Below are 20,000 nucleotides of genomic sequence, written 5' to 3' on the forward strand. Positions count from 1 at the left end.
CTCACAGGTGTGTGTTTGTGTAACACTAATGTAATGAGCTCACAGGAGTGTGTTTGTGTAACACTAATGTATGGCTTCGAACGCAGCTCAACCAATCAGAATCAAGCACCGGAACTATCCGTTTTATAAAGAAGCGCATCCCTCACCATCGCTCCGACTCCATACGCTGCTGCCGCCGCTGCCGCGGGAGTCGCTAATGCTGCCGCGTACGGATCCGCCGCGTACACGCGCCCGTAGCTGGACACACACAGGGAGAGAAAAAACATGATTACAACTCATAATCAGGGCCATAACCAGCAGACATTGAGGTAATCATGTGATCGATGAAATATTAGACCAGTTTAAACCACCAACTGTAATATCCAGTGATAACTCAGAATCTGCCATTTTATATTGAAAATATATAATTTACATGATTCATAACTGGTAAAAGGTGACAAGACTAAAAACACTTTGCATTTATTACTTTAAATCCTTTAATGATTTAATTCCTTTCTTTTTCCTGAAAATGCTAATGTTATCGCATTGCACTAAACTGTGTATAACAACGGTCCAAAACAATCATCATCAGTTTTGTGCTTTCGCAACCTTGCTACACTTTTGAAACATCAATTCAATTTGAAAAATAAAAAGTACAAATATTCTCGTAAACAGTCCGTTTTGTTGTAAGTCAAAAGTAAACTGTATAATGGATCAGTGCAGCTCTTAAAGGGACAGCAGCCTAATAAACCTGGTGTCGTCTCTATAATAACACTAATCAAACAACAATAGAGAAAATTCACTCGTTCTTGACTGAACAACCTTAGTAACTATATTTGTAATGTACATGTTATTTGATAAAGTGCTGTGCTATTTTACATTTGATTAGTTTCTGTACCTGAATACCTGAAAATCTTAAAACACTGTTTATTTAAAACGTTTCTCTGTTCAGTTGTATTTATTGGTGTGATTGCTAATTCGTTCTTTTTTAATGACTGAGTGTTTACTTGTCTTTAATAATGCTTGAGATTTATATTAGTTAAGCTAGTCGTTTTTCTATGGTATTTTTAAACCAAAAAAAAAAGGGGGATATAATTTACATTTATTCTAAGTTAGAAATCAATTAGAATCGTAATCGTCGACTGGCCTACAAAAACTTGCTTATAAATCTCGTTATTTTATTCTAAGTTAGAAATCAATTAGAATCGTAATCGTCGACTGGCCTACAAAAACTTGCTTATAAATCTCGTTATGCTGTTATTGCCAAATATTGGATTCAATCTTTTGATCAACTTGTCAATTAGCCTCGCTTTTTTAGGTGAATAAGATTTTTGCACTCAAAAACTGTATATAACTGTTAAAATAATAATAATAATAATAATTGGTCATAATATAGCATAATAATTGTAAATCAAGCAATTTCAAAGGCTGGTTTGTTATCTACAAATTAGGTAAAGCATTTTCAACATCATCACAAGGGTTAAATAAACAGACCATTACAACTCCCGATGTTCCAGATATGGTACGGTTTTGCTCTTAATAAACTGCGCTCATGTCTAACCTGTCACTGTAAGCGGCCGCCGCTGCCGCCGCCGCTGCCGTTGGGCTCGCTACGGCCGTCGGCTGGGTGTAGCGATACGCAGTGTAGCCGCTCTACAGACAGAGAGAAACACACATTTGTTTAAAATCAACACCAGTAACATGAGGCAGGTGAAGTGGGGAGTTAGCAGGGGAAAGGACATGAAAACATTTAAGAAAAGCAAACCTAAAATCCATTAACAAGCAATCTGCCACTGACGTTCAGTCAAACAAACCGCATTCGGAGAACCGTAATTCTGTTACGCACTGTGAATCTTCCTCAGTGGCAAACAATGCACAATCATGGTGGAATAGGAGAAGTTTCTCTAATGATTAAGAAGCATTTGTTTGTTTGTCAAAGAGGGAGACACAAGCAGAAATGGGGATCGTGAGTGCATTAGCGTCAGTGTCATCGTCACCCCCCAAACGCAACCGGGGTGATCAAATCCATTACTGGTGCCATAATCAGACAGACAGACAGATAGTGAGATTAGAGAACATCCACACGACCACACAGACTGCATGCACCCAAACTCAAAATAACAAGCCATTTCCGCCATTCTCTCCTCAGCATTCTACCCTACGGCCAATCAGAGAACTCTCCCACGATCCACGAGAGAGAGAGAGCAAGGGGGGGGAGAGAGAGAGAGAGAGAGGGAGAGAGAGGGGGGGGGGGGGGGAGAGAGAGGGGGGGAGAGGGGGGGGGGAGAGAGAGGGGGGGAGAGAGAGGGGGGGGAGAAGAGAGAGAGGCGGGAGAAAGAGAGAGAGATAGAGGGGGGAGAGAGAGATAGAGGGGGGAGAGAGAGATAGAGGGGGGAGAGAGAGATAGAGGGGGGAGAGGGGGAGAGAGAGAGGGGGGGAGAGAGAGAGGGGGGGGAGAGAGATAGAGGGAGAGAGAGGGGGGAGAGAAGAGAGAGAGGGAGAGAGAGGGGGGGGAGAAGAGAGAGAGGCGGGAGAAAGAGAGAGAGATACGAGGGAATTAAGTGTGATTGCATGCCAACACAGATCGAGTTAACATGCCATATAGAGAGAGACAGGGACTCTGGGAAGGGGACAGAATCAGATCCAGTCTGACAAAACCCAAAACATCCAGAGTCCGTATAAATCTATCGTCTCTAACGTCTGTGATGCTCAAGAAGAGACCCGCAGAAAGTCACTCGGTTGAAAAACAGCGCCAGACACTTATTTGCATCCTCCGAGTGTAAATAACGCACCGCTGGGGGCTGGGCGGCGGGCGGCACGCGTTCTCACGCACAGGTCGGGTAGAGGAAACACTCATTTAGGGGTGTGTATACTGGGGTGTGTTCACACTTGTAGTCCGGTTCACTTGGTTCAACAGTAGGTCTGTTTTGTGTTCATATTTCAGTCGAACCGCACCAGAGTTTGTTTGGAAGCGGATCGAGAACCGTCTTCAGCTCTCGGTCCGCTTGTTTGGTTCGGATAGCAGCGTTCACACTTATTCAGCTGAGCCGCACTAACAGAGCAATCGCACTCGAGTTCGATTAGTCCACGCAAACATGCCGAGAGTGAACACAGCCTAAGAGAAGGGGTTTTGTACCTGACAACTGGTGTGTGTGTGTGTGTGTGTGTGTGTGTATCGTCGGTTTTTCAAATGTTGTTCATCCAATCAAACTCTGTTTTATATTAATGTTAGGAATTATATTAGTTTGACAGTTGTGAGTCTGAATAATCTGACCTGGTAGTTTGTGTAGAGGTGGACAGAAACAAAGAACATGTACTTGAGTGCTGTACTTAAGCACACTGAGCATCTGTACTGGAGTGCTGTACTTGAGTACTGTACTTAAGCACACTGAGCATCTGTACTGGAGTGCTGTACTTGAGTACTGTACTTAAGCAAACTGAGCATCTGTACTTGAGTACTGTACTTTAGCACACTGAGCATCTGTACTGGAGTGCTGTACTTGAGTACTGTACCTAAGCACACTGAGTATCTGTACTGGAGTACTGTACTTAAGCACACTGGGTATCTGTACTGGAGTACTGTACTTAAGCACACTGAGTATTTGTACTGGAGTACTGTACTTAAGCACACTGAGTATCTGTACTTGAGTGCTGTACATAAGCACACTGAGTATCTGTACTTGAGTGCTGTACTTAAGCACACCGAGTATCTGTACTGGAGTACTGTAGTTAAGCACACAGAGTATCTGTACTGGAGTACTGTACTTAAGCACACTGAGTATCTGTACTGGAGTACTGGAGTTAAGCACACTGAGTATCTGTACTTGAGTACTGTAGTTAAGCACACTGAGTATCTGTACTAGAGTACTGTAGTTAAGCACACAGAGTATCTGTACTGGAGTACTGTACTTAAGCACACTGAGCATCTGTACTGGAGTACTGTAGTTAAGCACACTGAGCATCTGTACTGGAGTACTGTACTTAAGCACACTGAGCATCTGTACTGGAGTACTGTACTTAAGCACACTGAGCATCTGTACTGGAGTACTGTACTTAAGCACACTGAGTATCTGTACTGGAGTACTGGAGTTAAGCACACTGAGTATCTGTACTGGAGTACTGTAGTTAAGCACACTGAGTATCTGTACTGGAGTACTGTAGTTAAGCACACTGAGTATCTGTACTTGAGTACTGTAGTTAAGCACACTGAGTATCTGTACTGGAGTACTGTAGTTAAGCACACTGAGTATCTGTACTTGAGTACTGTACTTTAGCACACTGAGCATCTGTACTGGAGTGCTGTACTTGAGTACTGTACTTTAGCACACTGAGCATCTGTACTTGAGTACTGTACTTTAGCACACTGAGCATCTGTACTGGAGTGCTGTACTTGAGTACTGTACTTAAGCACACTGAGCATCTGTACTTGAGTACTGTACTTTAGCACACTGAGCATCTGTACTTGAGTACTGTACTTTAGCACACTGAGCATCTGTACTGGAGTGCTGTACTTTAGCACACTGAGCATCTGTACTGGAGTGCTGTACTTGAGTACTGTACTTAAGCACACTGAGCATCTGTACTTGAGTACTGTACTTTAGCACACTGAGCATCTGTACTGGAGTGCTGTACTTAAGCACACTGGGTATCTGTACTGGAGTACTGTACTTAAGCACACTGAGTATTTGTACTGGAGTACTGTACTTAAGCACACTGAGTATCTGTACTTGAGTACTGTACTTAAGCACACTGAGTATCTGTACTGGAGTACTGTACTTAAGCACACTGGGTATCTGTACTGGAGTACTGTACTTAAGCACACTGAGTATTTGTACTGGAGTACTGTACTTAAGCACACTGAGTATCTGTACTTGAGTACTGTACTTAAGCACACTGAGTATCTGTACTGGAGTACTGTAGTTAAGCACACTGAGTATCTGTACTTGAGTACTGTACTTTAGCACACTGAGCATCTGTACTGGAGTACTGTAGTTAAGCACACTGAGCATCTGTACTTGAGTACTGTACTTTAGCACACTGAGCATCTGTACTGGAGTGCTGTACTTTAGCACACTGAGCATCTGTACTGGAGTACTGTAGTTAAGCACACTGAGCATCTGTACTTGAGTACTGTACTTTAGCACACTGAGCATCTGTACTGGAGTGCTGTACTTTAGCACACTGAGCATCTGTACTTGAGTACTGTACTTTAGCACACTGAGCATCTGTACTGGAGTGCTGTACTTTAGCACACTGAGCATCTGTACTGGAGTGCTGTACTTGAGTACTGTACTTAAGCACACTGAGCATCTGTACTTGAGTACTGTACTTTAGCACACTGAGCATCTGTACTGGAGTGCTGTACTTGAGTACTGTACCTAAGCACACTGAGTATCTGTACTGGAGTACTGTACTTAAGCACACTGGGTATCTGTACTGGAGTACTGTACTTAAGCACACTGAGTATTTGTACTGGAGTACTGTACTTAAGCACACTGAGTATCTGTACTTGAGTACTGTACTTAAGCACACTGAGTATCTGTACTGGAGTACTGTAGTTAAGCACACTGAGTATCTGTACTTGAGTACTGTACTTTAGCACACTGAGCATCTGTACTGGAGTACTGTAGTTAAGCACACTGAGCATCTGTACTTGAGTACTGTACTTTAGCACACTGAGCATCTGTACTGGAGTGCTGTACTTTAGCACACTGAGCATCTGTACTGGAGTGCTGTACTTGAGTACTGTCCTTAAGCACACTGAGCATCTGTACTTGAGTACTGTACTTTAGCACACTGAGCATCTGTACTGGAGTGCTGTACTTGAGTACTGTACCTAAGCACACTGAGTATCTGTACTGGAGTACTGTACTTAAGCACACTGGGTATCTGTACTGGAGTACTGTACTTAAGCACACTGAGTATTTGTACTGGAGTACTGTACTTAAGCACACTGAGTATCTGTACTTGAGTACTGTACTTAAGCACACTGAGTATCTGTACTGGAGTACTGTAGTTAAGCACACTGAGTATCTGTACTGGAGTACTGTAGTTAAGCACACTGAGCATCTGTACTTGAGTACTGTACTTTAGCACACTGAGCATCTGTACTTGAGTACTGTACTTTAGCACACTGAGCATCTGTACTGGAGTGCTGTACTTGAGTACTGTACTTAAGCACACTGAGCATCTGTACTTGAGTACTGTACTTTAGCACACTGAGCATCTGTACTTGAGTACTGTACTTTAGCACACTGAGCATCTGTACTGGAGTGCTGTACTTTAGCACACTGAGCATCTGTACTGGAGTGCTGTACTTGAGTACTGTACTTAAGCACACTGAGCATCTGTACTTGAGTACTGTACTTTAGCACACTGAGCATCTGTACTGGAGTGCTGTACTTGAGTACTGTACCTAAGCACACTGAGTATCTGTACTGGAGTACTGTACTTAAGCACACTGGGTATCTGTACTGGAGTACTGTACTTAAGCACACTGAGCATCTGTACTTGAGTACTGTACTTTAGCACACTGAGCATCTGTACTGGAGTGCTGTACTTGAGTACTGTACCTAAGCACACTGAGTATCTGTACTGGAGTACTGTACTTAAGCACACTGGGTATCTGTACTGGAGTACTGTACTTAAGCACACTGAGTATTTGTACTGGAGTACTGTACTTAAGCACACTGAGTATCTGTACTTGAGTACTGTACTTAAGCACACTGAGTATCTGTACTGGAGTACTGTAGTTAAGCACACTGAGTATCTGTACTGGAGTACTGTAGTTAAGCACACTGAGCATCTGTACTTGAGTACTGTACTTTAGCACACTGAGCATCTGTACTTGAGTACTGTACTTTAGCACACTGAGCATCTGTACTGGAGTGCTGTACTTGAGTACTGTACTTAAGCACACTGAGCATCTGTACTTGAGTACTGTACTTTAGCACACTGAGCATCTGTACTTGAGTACTGTACTTTAGCACACTGAGCATCTGTACTGGAGTGCTGTACTTTAGCACACTGAGCATCTGTACTGGAGTGCTGTACTTGAGTACTGTACTTAAGCACACTGAGCATCTGTACTTGAGTACTGTACTTTAGCACACTGAGCATCTGTACTGGAGTGCTGTACTTGAGTACTGTACCTAAGCACACTGAGTATCTGTACTGGAGTACTGTACTTAAGCACACTGGGTATCTGTACTGGAGTACTGTACTTAAGCACACTGAGTATTTGTACTGGAGTACTGTACTTAAGCACACTGAGTATCTGTACTTGAGTGCTGTACATAAGCACACTGAGTATCTGTACTTGAGTACTGTAGTTAAGCACACTGAGCATCTGTACTTGAGTACTGTAGTTAAGCACACTGAGTATCTGTACTTGAGTACTGTAGTTAAGCACACTGAGCATCTGTACTGGAGTACTGTACTTAAGCACACTGAGCATCTGTACTGGAGTACTGTAGTTAAGCACACTGAGTATCTGTACTGGAGTACTGTACTTAAGCACACTGAGTATCTGTACTGGAGTACTGTAGTTAAGCACACTGAGTATCTGTACTGGAGTACTGTAGTTAAGCACACTGAGTATCTGTACTGGAGTACTGTACTTAAGCACACTGAGCATCTGTACTGGAGTACTGTAGTTAAGCACACTGAGTATCTGTACTGGAGTACTGTACTTAAGCACACTGAGCATCTGTACTGGAGTACTGTAGTTAAGCACACTGAGCATCTGTACTGGAGTACTGTAGTTAAGCACACTGAGTATCTGTACTGGAGTACTGTAGTTAAGCACACTGAGTATCTGTACTGGAGTACTGTAGTTAAGCACACTGAGTATCTGTACTGGAGTACTGTAGTTAAGCACACTGAGTATCTGTACTGGAGTACTGTAGTTAAGCACACTGAGTATCTGTACTGGAGTACTGTAGTTAAGCACACTGAGTATCTGTACTGGAGTACTGTACTTAAGCACACTGAGTATCTGTACTGCACTGTGATTCGGAGTGTGTCGTACTGTGATTCGGAGTGTGTCGTACTGTGATCCGGAGTGTGTTCGCACTGTGATCCGGAGTGTGTTCGCACTGTGATTCGGAGTGTGTTGTACTGTGATCCGGAGTGTGTGTTCGCGCCGCCCAGCCCTTCCACCGCTGTTTTATTGAGGATTTCCCTAGTAAGAGTTGCTGCTGTGACGTTTGATTTTTTTCATGCGCTCTGAATCGTTTAAAGAGGAAAATGTGCAGAATTCAAGCAGAATTTCTTGCTCCCCCTTCCAGCCCTCACTCCTGTCAGATTACTGTGAGTTAGTAGGGAAACAGAGACAGCAATCTCACACGATCAATATCAAACAAATGTATTAATCAGAAGGAGAGATGCACACTATCCGTCTGTGAGCCTACCTGAGGCATTCTGCTACTAACCAGAGTGTCCTGAAACACTATTCTACAGAGAAAACAGAAAAAGCTATCGTCAACCTGGACACACACACACACACACACACACACACACACACACACACGTCCAAACACTGACACACACTCGGCGCACACAGAGCCGTGTGAATCTGCACAACTGAGATGACAAGCGAATCAAGCGATTTCATTTACTGATTCCATTGTAACGCTTTCATTCATGTGTGTGTTGTGATTTAAGTCTTATTCAGAATTAGACGGCTCTGCGTGGCTTCAGTTTTCACACGGAAAAGCACTCGGAAAAGAGAGAAGGGAAGAGAGAGGAAGTGAAAAACCAAGAGACAGTAAGTGTCATACTTACATACAGTTCTGTAGCTCCATAAAACCCATCCTGGTACACCACACTGAGAGACAGAAAAACAAAATGACAGCAAAGAGAAAGGAAGGAAGAAAGAAAGATGGAAGAACAAAATAAAAAAATGGATAGGGCGCCACCATGTGGCGGTCGAAGAAAAAACAGAAGAAGATGCAGGACAGATGTAGACCACGGAAAAGAGAAAGTGAAAACATTAATTCACACACATGCAGTGCATTTGGTCATTACACAGAAAGAAAATGCCACTTTGATCCAGTTTCATTACATCATAACAGATTTACACTCATTACACAGGTCATGTGTGTTTGGAGAAAATGGCATTTTTGGTGTCATTTGAGTGATTGCATATTTACATCATTGTGTGAGCAGAAGCAGCATGCAGCATGCAGACGAACTACAGGACAACCACATCTGCTGCATCTGTGTTCACGAGTGTGTGAGTGTTCATGAGTGTGCATGTGTGAGTGCGTGTGAGTGCGTGTGTGTGTGTGTGTGTGTGTGTGTGTGTGTGTGCAGGAGTGTTACCCAAGATAGGCCTGTATGGTGGGCTGGGGAACAGCGGCTCGCACGGCCCCGTGTGTGTGTGTGTGAGAGTGCGTGTGTGTGTGTGCGCAGGAGTGTTACCCAGGATAGGCCTGTATGGTGGGCTGGGTAACAGCGGCTTGTACGGCTCTGTGTGTGTGTGTGTGTGTGTGCGTGCGTGAGTGTGTGTGTGTGTGTGTGTGTGTGTGTGCAGGAGTGTTACCCAGGATAGGCCTGTATGGTAACAGCGGCTCGCACGGCCCCGTGTGTGTGTGTGTGTGCAGGAGTGTTACCCAGGATAGGCCTGTATGGTGGGCTGGGGAACAGCGGCTCGCACGGCCGTGTGTGTGTGTGTGTGTGTGTGTGTGTGAGAGTGTGTGTGTGTGTGCAGGAGTGTTACCCAGGATAGGCCTGTATGGTGGGCTGGGGAACAGCGGCTCGCACGGCCCCGTGTGTGTGTGTGTGTGTGTGTGTGTGTGTGTGAGTGAGTGTGTGTGTGAGTGAGTGTGTGTGTGTGTGTGTGTGCGTGCAGGAGTGTTACCCAGGATAGGCCTGTATGGTGGGCTGGGGAACAGCGGCTCGCACGGCCGTGTGTGTGTGTGTGTGTGTGTGTGTGTGAGAGTGTGTGTGTGTGTGCAGGAGTGTTACCCAGGATAGGCCTGTATGGTGGGCTGGGGAACAGCGGCTCGCACGGCCCCGTGTGTGTGTGTGTGTGTGTGTGTGTGTGTGAGTGAGTGTGTGTGTGAGTGAGTGTGTGTGTGTGTGTGTGTGTGTGTGTGCAGGAGTGTTACCCAGGATAGGCCTGTATGGTGGGCTGGGGAACAGCGGCTCGCACGGCCCCGTGTGTGTGTGTGTGTGTGTGTGTGCGTGTGTGTGCGTGTGTGTGCGCAAGTGTGTGTGTGTGCAGGAGTGTTACCCAGGATAGGTCTGTATGGTGGGCTGGGGAACAGCGGCTCGCACGGCCCCGTGTGTGTGTGCGCGAGTGTGTGTGTGTGCGCAGGAGTGTTACCCAGGATAGGCCTGTATGGTGGGCTGGGGAACAGCGGCCCGCACGGCCCCGTACACCGGTCGGCCCCGGCCCCGCAGGTGATGGGCTCCTCTGAAGCTCGCGGCGGCTGAGGCTGCGGCGGCGGAGGCGGCTGTGGGATACGGGAACCCTGGAACTACAGGAGCCACAGGATCACACACACTCACACTGGCTTCAGGGGATTTACACGTTTCTCAATGCTCACGGTCCTCGCACACCGAGGCTGAAATTCTCGTCCGAAATTTACGCACGTTAAATAAATAAATACCTCACGTTGTGTCAATCACGTTTACACACTGCCTCCGAAACTTTCGTTCGTCATAAAAAAATATGGATCAGGTTCAATTTCCTGCATTTTTCGCATGCGTAGCAAGTATTTTGAGAGGTTTGACAGTTCAGAGCCATTGAATGACGAATACAAAAAATGTCAGACCTTTAGACTGAAGAACGAACGAACTGGGAAGGACACAGAACACATCTTTGTGGGAAATGAGATGTGCAGTGATCTTCTTACTGAACTAACCAGCACATTATAGATAGTGAGACGGCACCACCTAGTGCACAATAAACACATAACATCACAAACTGATGTCATAACTAGGGCTGCCACAATTCCTCGATTAAATAAAAAATCCTTAATTGCAAATTACCCATGTCAATTAACCAGTAAAATACCAGAAGTGACACTCCACAAATGAGAATCTGCATTATTAGACCGTTTTTATAAGGCTGCACTATATATTAAAACTAATATACCGCAATACAAAAATGCAATAATATGTATAATGGATAGTTCACCCAAAATAAAGATTAGTGTCTGTACTACATTAAACTACTATATATAATGTTGAATATAATGTATAATAATGAACATTTGTGGGTCCTGATAATGCCAAATGTCTGATGTTACCAGTAAAAAGTGACCAACATTATTTTAAATATTTAGTCAGTGACAGTGAAAGCATATTCTTCTAAAATAATTCAGTATTTTCAGCTGAATAATCATGAATATTGTTATTCTGGAGTCTCTATTGTCCTGTGCTTTGGGTTTCAGCACCACGTCCAAGTCTATTCATTTACACACACAATGTAAAATCAAATTTAGCATTTTAATCAATTAATTTTTTGTTAACCTTTTACCATGTCTTGGAGTATCGCAGTAATATCGTATCGTGATATGTATCGAGACGTGACATGAGGGTATCGTTACACACCTAATTAAAAATCATACTATAGCATAGTACTATTATTATTTCACAAAAGCTGATTTAGATTTAGAAAACTTTAATGTGCCCAAGAGGCAATTTGTTATTCAATGAAATAAGTATATGCTCTGAGTGTTTAATGTACTGTACATGTCTTTAATGATTAGCATGTGTAATCCGTTCACAGTACCCGCGTCTCCACATGAACCGTTATTAACATGCGTGGAGCGTCTCAAACTGCATCTCTGCATGTGCTGCGAGTTTAGCTCGCTTACAGCGTTCACCTGGATTCTTGTTCAAGAAATTACAGTGGCTGTATCGTTGCTATTGTAAAGAAGTTTTAAAATATTAAAGATTAAGTGAACATTTGAATTAAATGTAATGTGGCCAATATTAATCAAGGGTTTGATGAGAAACGCTAAGTCCAAAACCAACAACGCCGCCGGCATTTGTATACATAAGTTTATTATTTATATTATATTATGTATTTTAATAGTGTTTTTCAATAAAACTATATGACAAATTACTTTTAATACTTCAGTTGAATCAAATATTATTGCCTCATTGCTATTACATGTGTTTTAAAAGTCTTTTTAAAGGTTATTGTTTGCTTGGGTCTATATTTATTACTACAAAAAATAACCGATTAAATAATATCAGTAAAAAAAAAAAAAATTATAATAATGGTCAAAACCTATTAAAATATTTACTTGGATATTTTCATATCATTCGATTTTTATCGTGTGCATGTGTGTACTATTAGTAACTATTGTTTAAATGTATTTAATGTTACTTGTGCAGTCAAAGATCATTTATTTATATGGCAATAAAAAGTGCTGATGGCTTTTTTCACTTTCTTTAAATTGTACCAAACAAAACAAGCCAAAAGTAATAACAATAACTAATAATATTATAATAATAGTTAAGAAGTAATAAAAAGTACGTACAACAAGCCAAAAGTAATAACAATAACTAATAATATTATAATAATAGTTAAGAAGTAATAAAAAGTACGTACAACAAGCCAAAAGCAATACAATAGTATGCGATCTTGCAGCAGGAATCTTGAGTATTAAAAACCCCAGTTATAGTAAGATTTGCCATTTAATGGTTCGATCCTCTCATCCTCGAGATCAAGAACACATCCGGGCCCTTCATGAGTCCTCTATACATGCGTTTGTGATTATTGGAATGATTTTTATTGCATCTTTGGAGGTTGATGATGACGTAGTACGAGAACACAGGGAGGCAATATCGCGTATCGAGAACCGTCCGTCGCCTCAGATCGTGAATGCTGCAGGATAATGAACATTAGTTTGTACGGGGCAAACATCTCACCTGCGTAGAGCTCCGGTCCGTACATCGCGCCCATCATGGGACTCAATTTCCACCCAGCTGCATCCAAACACAGAGAAAAGCCTCCGATTATCTGCCTGGCTTCATTGCCAACAATGAATGTTGAGTGTGGTGAGGTGGTTTTACCGTAGGGCAATGTACTGAGACCCTCGCCGTTAGCATACGGGCTAACCAACTTCTTATTGGTCATCACTCGAGCCGTAGCGTTATTGACCTGTTCAACAGAGACAGAATGAGAGACTGATCAGAGACGAAGAAGAAAAAGCACTGGTGCATTCAACACTAGAGCAGTTTTAATCCAAACGTCACTCTGCAAACAGTTAGAGGACTAAATATGTGAAGATCACTGAGAATTACGAGATTTACATCACCCAAATCTCAAAATAAAAGACATTCGATAATCAATTCTTTGAACTATATTTACAGCAGAAATTGTGGACTCATTGATATTCCCTTATATTGCTTCATGCATCAAAAAACTCCCACTGATTTTCAAACATTCAACACAAAAACCCAGAAATCAATGCGTAAAAGCAAAATGAAAAACAGGGCATTCCATTGCTAAAATGGAGGAGAGAGATAAGTAGAGAGAAACAAAGAGATCACACATGACGAAATCAATACACTGTGCACAGCTCTTAGCAAAACCACATTCAGCCAATTACAGTCCATTAACCAGAAATGAGCATATCAGCCAATCAGCAAGCATCAGATGCAGCCTATGGACCAATCCAAATACTCTGCAGCTTAATCCCGCCCCCTCGTGAAAACAACACATCATACCGAGAGAGAAGGGGGGGATGTTCAGAAACAGAGGGATGCAGGAAAGAAAAGAAAAAAGAGCCAGTCGACATTCAATGGAACCACAAAAACGGGAGAAGAAAAGAGGGAGACAGACAGACAGAGAGAGAGAGAGAACAATCCACCCAATCAGAAACGTCAAAACTCAAAAAGCCATCCAGTTTGTCATGAACAGGTACACCAAAGTGCGTCAAATGAAAGGAAGCCTGTGATTGGTTGTTGTCAGACCTTGTGAGGAGTGACGGAGTTTATGGGTGAGAGAGAGAGAGAGAGAGAGAGAGAGAGAGAGAGAGAGAGAGAGAGAGAGAGAGAGAGAGAGAGAGAGAGAGAGAGAGAGAGAGAGAGAGAGAGAGAGAGAGAGAGAGAGAGAAAGAGATGCATATGCTACATGTCACAATAAATGAAATCATGAAGACGGAAAACACCGGCAGGCTTCAACACGGTTCTTTCACACGCTGAAGACCAATATGCAAACACCGTCACACACACACACTCACACACACACACACACACATACTGTCCATAACCAAAGACCAAAACAAGCTTGAGTCGCTCATCCTCACATGAATATAAGGGCAGAAATATCGTCTGAGGAACAATTTCGATGTGTGTGTATTTCGGGGCGTTTTTGGCTCATAGGCGGTGCAATAATCAGCAGATATCTGGGCCTGAACTGCTGGAAGCGTGATGAGTGATTCACACAATCACAGATGAAATGAAAGATGCATGTTAGGGCCGGGCGCTATGACCATTAGAAGTGTGCCGATCAGAGATCATAGCAGTAATAGCCCATCAGAAGCTGTGCGAGAGCGGCGTGGGTCTCGGGTTGCACCGCCGCTTGGAAGATCTTACTTCAAATATAATGTAAAGTCCACATTAGAAGCTTTTTAACTAATTCTGAATTATAATATATCATTATTACCTTCAATGATCCAATAGCAGCCTTCAAATTAATGAGAAGAAACTCTGTTGAATTTCAGTTTATACTTAATTATTTTGCTCTCATAACTGGTAAAAATAGGTTTACACTGAAATATGATACTTTATCATGATATAGCATTGTATTTTATGACATTCAGCAACTCTTAATGAGGAAAAATAATGATACACAACTAATGAATATCAGATATAGCAAATCTCAACTTGATTGCTTGTATTGATGCAAAATGTGAACTATATTATCGCTCGGCTCTAATCTGCTAAACGCAACTATAATAAGGGATGAAGATATTATAAACATTAATGATTTTAAAAATGATACGTATTTTGAACAGTTTTATTCCAGCCATTACTCCTGGTTTGCATTAATATTTAGTTTATACGTAGTTACATTTAATTGAATGCCAGGTTCAGACTACACAATTTGTCTCTTATAGTCAAATTATGCGATTTTGAATCCGTGTCGTGGACAAGAAACATGTCAGACTACACGTAGCTTCCCGCCCAATCATCGCTAGCCATTTTAAACGATGTGCGATGGAAACTAGCGTCCGACTTCATTAGAGTGTAAGCAACGGTTGTACTAGCCTAATGCTAACTCAAGTACTGACCGCCTCAGCTATTGTTCGCCAGCTTTTATTCCACAGGCGTCCATCGCATACTTCCACCTAGAAGCAGCAATACCATCGGCTCGCTTTCGTGTCGGCACGTTAGAGATCTGTGTGCGGAACAGCTTCTGTGCTCCTATTGGTCAACGCCACAGATGTGAAGGAACCCGTCGTGGAGGACCGGAGAGAAAAGTAAACAGGCTAGTCTCTTTTTAATCGCACTGGTTTGCGTCTCTGAGCAACACACAGCGGCGTTTCATTACTGATTCAATGACTCGTTTCTGAATGAATCATCCGTTTGAATGCATCAGCTCAATGAATGATTCAATGACTCGCTCATTAAGAGTGACTTGCTGCCATCTTTAATTTCACTTTTAAAGTATCTTTTTAAATCAAATATCAATATTTAACGTTTTGATGTTTAAAACATCAAAACATTATGTGTTTGTAACTGTAAATGCATCTAAATGCCACTTAAGATGCAGCTTCTGTGCTTCCTCTGCATTGCAAACATTAATTTTGTGTGATACTGATTAAAGCTTTTAATGTAGTTTATGTGTGTATGTGGAGTTATTAATCTGCTTTAACACACACCATGTGTAAGTTCATAAGTCGACAGCATTGCTGAGTATTTTCTGCTTAAAACTGCAGTGAACCAAAGACAGTCTCAAAAACACGGTTTGAAATCGCTGGTGTTTCTGACGTCACACACTACCTTGACCAATCAGATCAACGTGTGATCGTCCACCAGTGGATCTCTGAGTGAGTGAGTGAGTGGAGGCGGGGCTCATTTGCATATTCATAGAACCGTGCATACTAAATGAGGCAAGGGTGTCGAGTTACATTCAAGATATTTCAAGCCATGAGGGTTTTTTTCATGGGAAAAAATTCTTAAATATGTAATTTTCGATGATCAAAGATGAGTTAAGAGATAAAAATATTGACTAGAGACTAAAAATCAATTCAAACTTATTGGAAAAGATAATTTCTGTCACCACACGGCCGTCCTAAACCTGCAAAGGCACCAGCACAATAAACGCACTCAGCAAAATATTGTCTAATTAGCTTTATTGATATGATCCCAGAATATCGAGATATAATTTGTCAATATCGCACACCCAACGGCCATTGTCGTTCACGAATCACCACGACACTTTACGAGGACCGTGCCAAAATCGGCTGATATAGTCTGAACCCGGCATGAATGAACATCGCAAAAATATTGCACAAGTTGTAACTTAGTGCGTAAACACGGCTGGTGCAACCGGCCTCAGCTCTGGCTATAGTCATGTGACACAGATTCAACACCATTCGTCTGTTAAATGATCTGATATGTTGGTTTGCACCCATTAAGTTCCCAATTATAAATGTACACGGTTGGTCCGAGACTCTGGTCATAACGCCCACCCCCCTAACGAGAGCTCATTAGAACCACAGGAGAGGTAATTGGATGGATGGATGAAGTGGAGGAGAGAAATGGAGGGGTTTAGTGTGACAGTCTCATATCAGCCATGTCAGTGCGTGGGAAAGAGTTAATGATCATGAGAGCGATGGAGAAAAGAGGAGCAATGGCGAGCACTGGGGAGGGAATATCATTTCTGTCAGTACTCTGTGGTCCTTAGCGACTATAATAGACATGATTTCATAAAGCTCTTTTCCCCCATGCCTCTGATGAACAGAATATCAGGACAGACCTCAGGGAGGAGATGCGATTGCGCTAGCCGCGAACAGACGCCGCTAGCTGGATGCGCTCGGCCAAACTTCGTAACGAGGACGAGGGCTGCCGTCGTCTCCGCGAGGGCTTTAACGCATCTCTGATCCCTCAACAAGCTAATCAGTGCAAAAGAGCGAAAGACCACAGTTTGTAAAGCTGGGGAGGGCTGGAGTTTAGATCTCAGGGGGTTTGAGTTGGTGGGATTGATCAGGGATGAAGCCGTACATACACAAACTTACCATGAGCCAGGAAACGGCGTGACGACACGCGAGCAGTTACCGTGGAGACTGACAACAATAACAACAACACAGAAATCGTCAAGGGAACAGAAAGGAAAAAGGAGAAAAATGAACCAAAAAACAAAAACAAACAAACAAAAAGAGAAGAGCAAACCAAAGAGAAACAAACCAAACGCAAAGAATGAGTGAACAACTAGAAAAGAGGAGAGGAAAACAAAAAAGCAAAGTCCAGTGAAGAACTCAAAACTCTTCACCGGACGAGGGGAAATTCTGAGGCAGACATTCACACGGACTTAAACACAACAACAAGACACATCTTCAGGTGATCAAATCTGTTGCTTTAGGAGTGCTAAAGAGCCTGCAGCCGCATTCGTCTGTGTCATAGAGGAGGAGGAGAAAGGGACGAATGATTAGAGGAACTCAACAAGCACACACACACACACACACACACACACACGTAGTGAAATGCAGCACAGAGCGAATCTGCGACTGAGTCAAAGAAGCTGGAGCTTTACGGGCCAAAATAGAAGCAAGTTTACATGGACGTACGTCTAAGAGAGCAGAGTCTGTGAGTCTAACATGCCGGACTAATGACATCACCCAGGGGAGGGGCCTAGACAGTGACATCAGAGGGTTTATAAATAGACACAGGGACAGGAAGTGATGCAACAGACAGGAAACACAGTGAGAGTGCAGACTGGCCAGAGAGAGAGAGAGAGAGAGAGAGAGATGAGTGAAGAGGTTGATGATTGTGCATCGCTCTCTCCACAGATCTGCTCTCCAGAAAACACAAACAAACATTAGGGTGTCATTACATACAGCAAAATATCATGATAAATATATTTCAATGGCATTCAAAAAAGCAAACCCATGAAACTGATTCCGTTATTTATATATTTTTATATATAATGCTGCTGCCTATTAAACCCGTTTCCCGCTTTCCAATGGATCTGATGGTCTGAAGCTAATCAGACTCATGCAAACCCAGACGAAGCCGTCGCCGCTGCGCCCATGCAAACAGCCACGACACCAGGGGGCGCTAGAGCAACAGGCATCATGCACTACACCAGGGGTGCCAAACACAGTCAAAGATGCCACGCTTAGAAACACAGCTTTGGTTATATGGGTAGAATATTCCTTTTTTTTTTGCTAATTAAGCAGAACATATGAGCGCTTACGTGTAGAACCTTTTTATTTGCATGCAGCTTTTGGTTCATGTGCACATTTGAAACCGAATCTGTGGACGACAAATGGAAAATGTTACGAGCAAAGAATCTCACAGAATCCTCTTGCATGCAGAACATGTGCTTCAGTGCTCGGGACGAACAGGGCTCGCTGCTCGATCTATGTGTCCTAGTTACGGACTTCACATGTGAGGCCTCCAGGGAATCAAGGTAGTATTTATGCATTTTATTATTTTTTTGAATGCAGGGCTATAACAAGAAAACTAAACAAAAATGATCAAATACATTCAGATACTTCAACTAAACATCTGTACAAATGCTGTCTGATTACATTAAAAAGAGGATTTGATGGAGTTAATAAATCTGGTTTCACCACAGAACTGGTTATTTAGTGATAATGCACACTACCAGTCAAAGGTTTTTGATCGGTGAGACTTTTAATGTTTTTAAAAGAAGTCTCTTATGCTCACCAAAGCTACATTTATTTGATTAAACAAAAACAACAACAAAAAAAACTGTAATATTGTGAAATATTACAATTTAAAACAGCTTTTCTATGTGTATATATATATATTAAAGTGTAATTTATTCCTGTGATCAAAGCTGATTTTCAGCATCATTACTCCAGTCTTCAGTGTCACATGATCCTTCAGAAATCAGTGTAATATGATGATCTGATGCTCAAGACACATTTATGATTATTATTAATGTTGAAAACCATTTTTTGATTAACAAAGTTCAAAAGAACAGCATTAATCTGAAATAGAGTTTTTGCAATATTATAAATTTGTTTACTGGCACTTTAGACCCATTTAATTCAACCTTATGAATTAAAGTATTGATTTATTTTATTTATTACCTCCCAAAAATAAAAAAATTCTTACTAACCTTAAACTTTTGAACGGGAGAGAGCTTTCTATTTCAGATTAATGCTGTTCTTTTCAACTTTCTATTCATCAAAGAATCCCGAAATAAAAATGTAAATGACTGTTTTCAACACTGATAATAATCATAAATGTGTCTTGAGCATCAGATCTTCATATTACACTGATTTCTGAAGATCATGTGACACTGAAGACTGGAGTAATGATGCTGAAAATTCACAGGAATAAATTACACTTTACTGTATATTCACATAGAGAACTGATGATTTACATTATAATAATATTTCTGTTTTTTGTGTATTTTTAATCAAATAAATGCAGCCACAGGATTGGATAGCAGAACAGACTTCTTTTAAAACATTAAAAACGTACCGATCCAAAACTTCTGACTGGTGGAGTCAGCCACAGAATAATCCCTGAAGCCGACTGTACATCATCCACTTAATAAACAGCTTCTTACCATGTAAAAAAATAAGATAAATGTGCAATATTGTATTATTTTATGATCATACTTGTAGAGACGGCAGAGAGACAGAACGAACGCAGCTTTACTAACGGGTTTCCCAGATGAGCGGTCAGACGACGGTCACTGAAACAAAGAAAACATTCGACCCACATGACGCAACATTTCCGGCAAAGTGGAGTTTGACACCCCTGATCTACACACTAACATTACCATTAGTCCTGATCAAAACACACTTCCCAATTAATTTAGAAATACAGGCGAAACTCACATTAGAATA

General features: G+C 42.0%; 1 protein-coding gene across 5 annotated transcripts in view; it reads right to left on the reverse strand.

Moving 5' to 3' along the window:
* Positions 1 to 20,000, reverse strand: part of rbfox2 (RNA binding fox-1 homolog 2) — a 41,111-nt gene that overhangs the window by 3,995 nt on the left and 17,116 nt on the right. Inside the window, exons 1-9 of one of the 5 annotated variants that reach the window (XM_079627231.1) lie at positions 18,368 to 18,405; positions 17,190 to 17,237; positions 16,931 to 17,066; positions 13,015 to 13,102; positions 12,871 to 12,927; positions 10,310 to 10,463; positions 8,764 to 8,806; positions 1,541 to 1,632; positions 147 to 237 (exon numbers count right to left, since the gene is read on the reverse strand). In XM_079627231.1, coding sequence (XP_079483357.1) covers positions 147 to 237; positions 1,541 to 1,632; positions 8,764 to 8,806; positions 10,310 to 10,463; positions 12,871 to 12,927; positions 13,015 to 13,102; positions 16,931 to 17,066; positions 17,190 to 17,237; positions 18,368 to 18,390 — 732 coding nt within the window. In that variant the 5' untranslated portion in view covers positions 18,391 to 18,405. Of the gene's footprint in view, positions 1 to 146; positions 238 to 1,540; positions 1,633 to 8,390; positions 8,434 to 8,763; positions 8,807 to 10,309; positions 10,464 to 12,870; positions 12,928 to 13,014; positions 13,103 to 16,930; positions 17,067 to 17,189; positions 17,238 to 18,367; positions 18,837 to 19,769; positions 19,991 to 20,000 lie in introns of those variants that run through there. The other 4 variants (XM_079627233.1, XM_079627230.1, XM_079627229.1 and 1 more) reach the window with 4 other exon arrangements.

Source organism: Phoxinus phoxinus (genome assembly GCF_949152265.1).
Source record: "Phoxinus phoxinus genome assembly, chromosome: 11".
NCBI classification, from domain to species: Eukaryota; Metazoa; Chordata; class Actinopteri; order Cypriniformes; family Leuciscidae; genus Phoxinus; species Phoxinus phoxinus.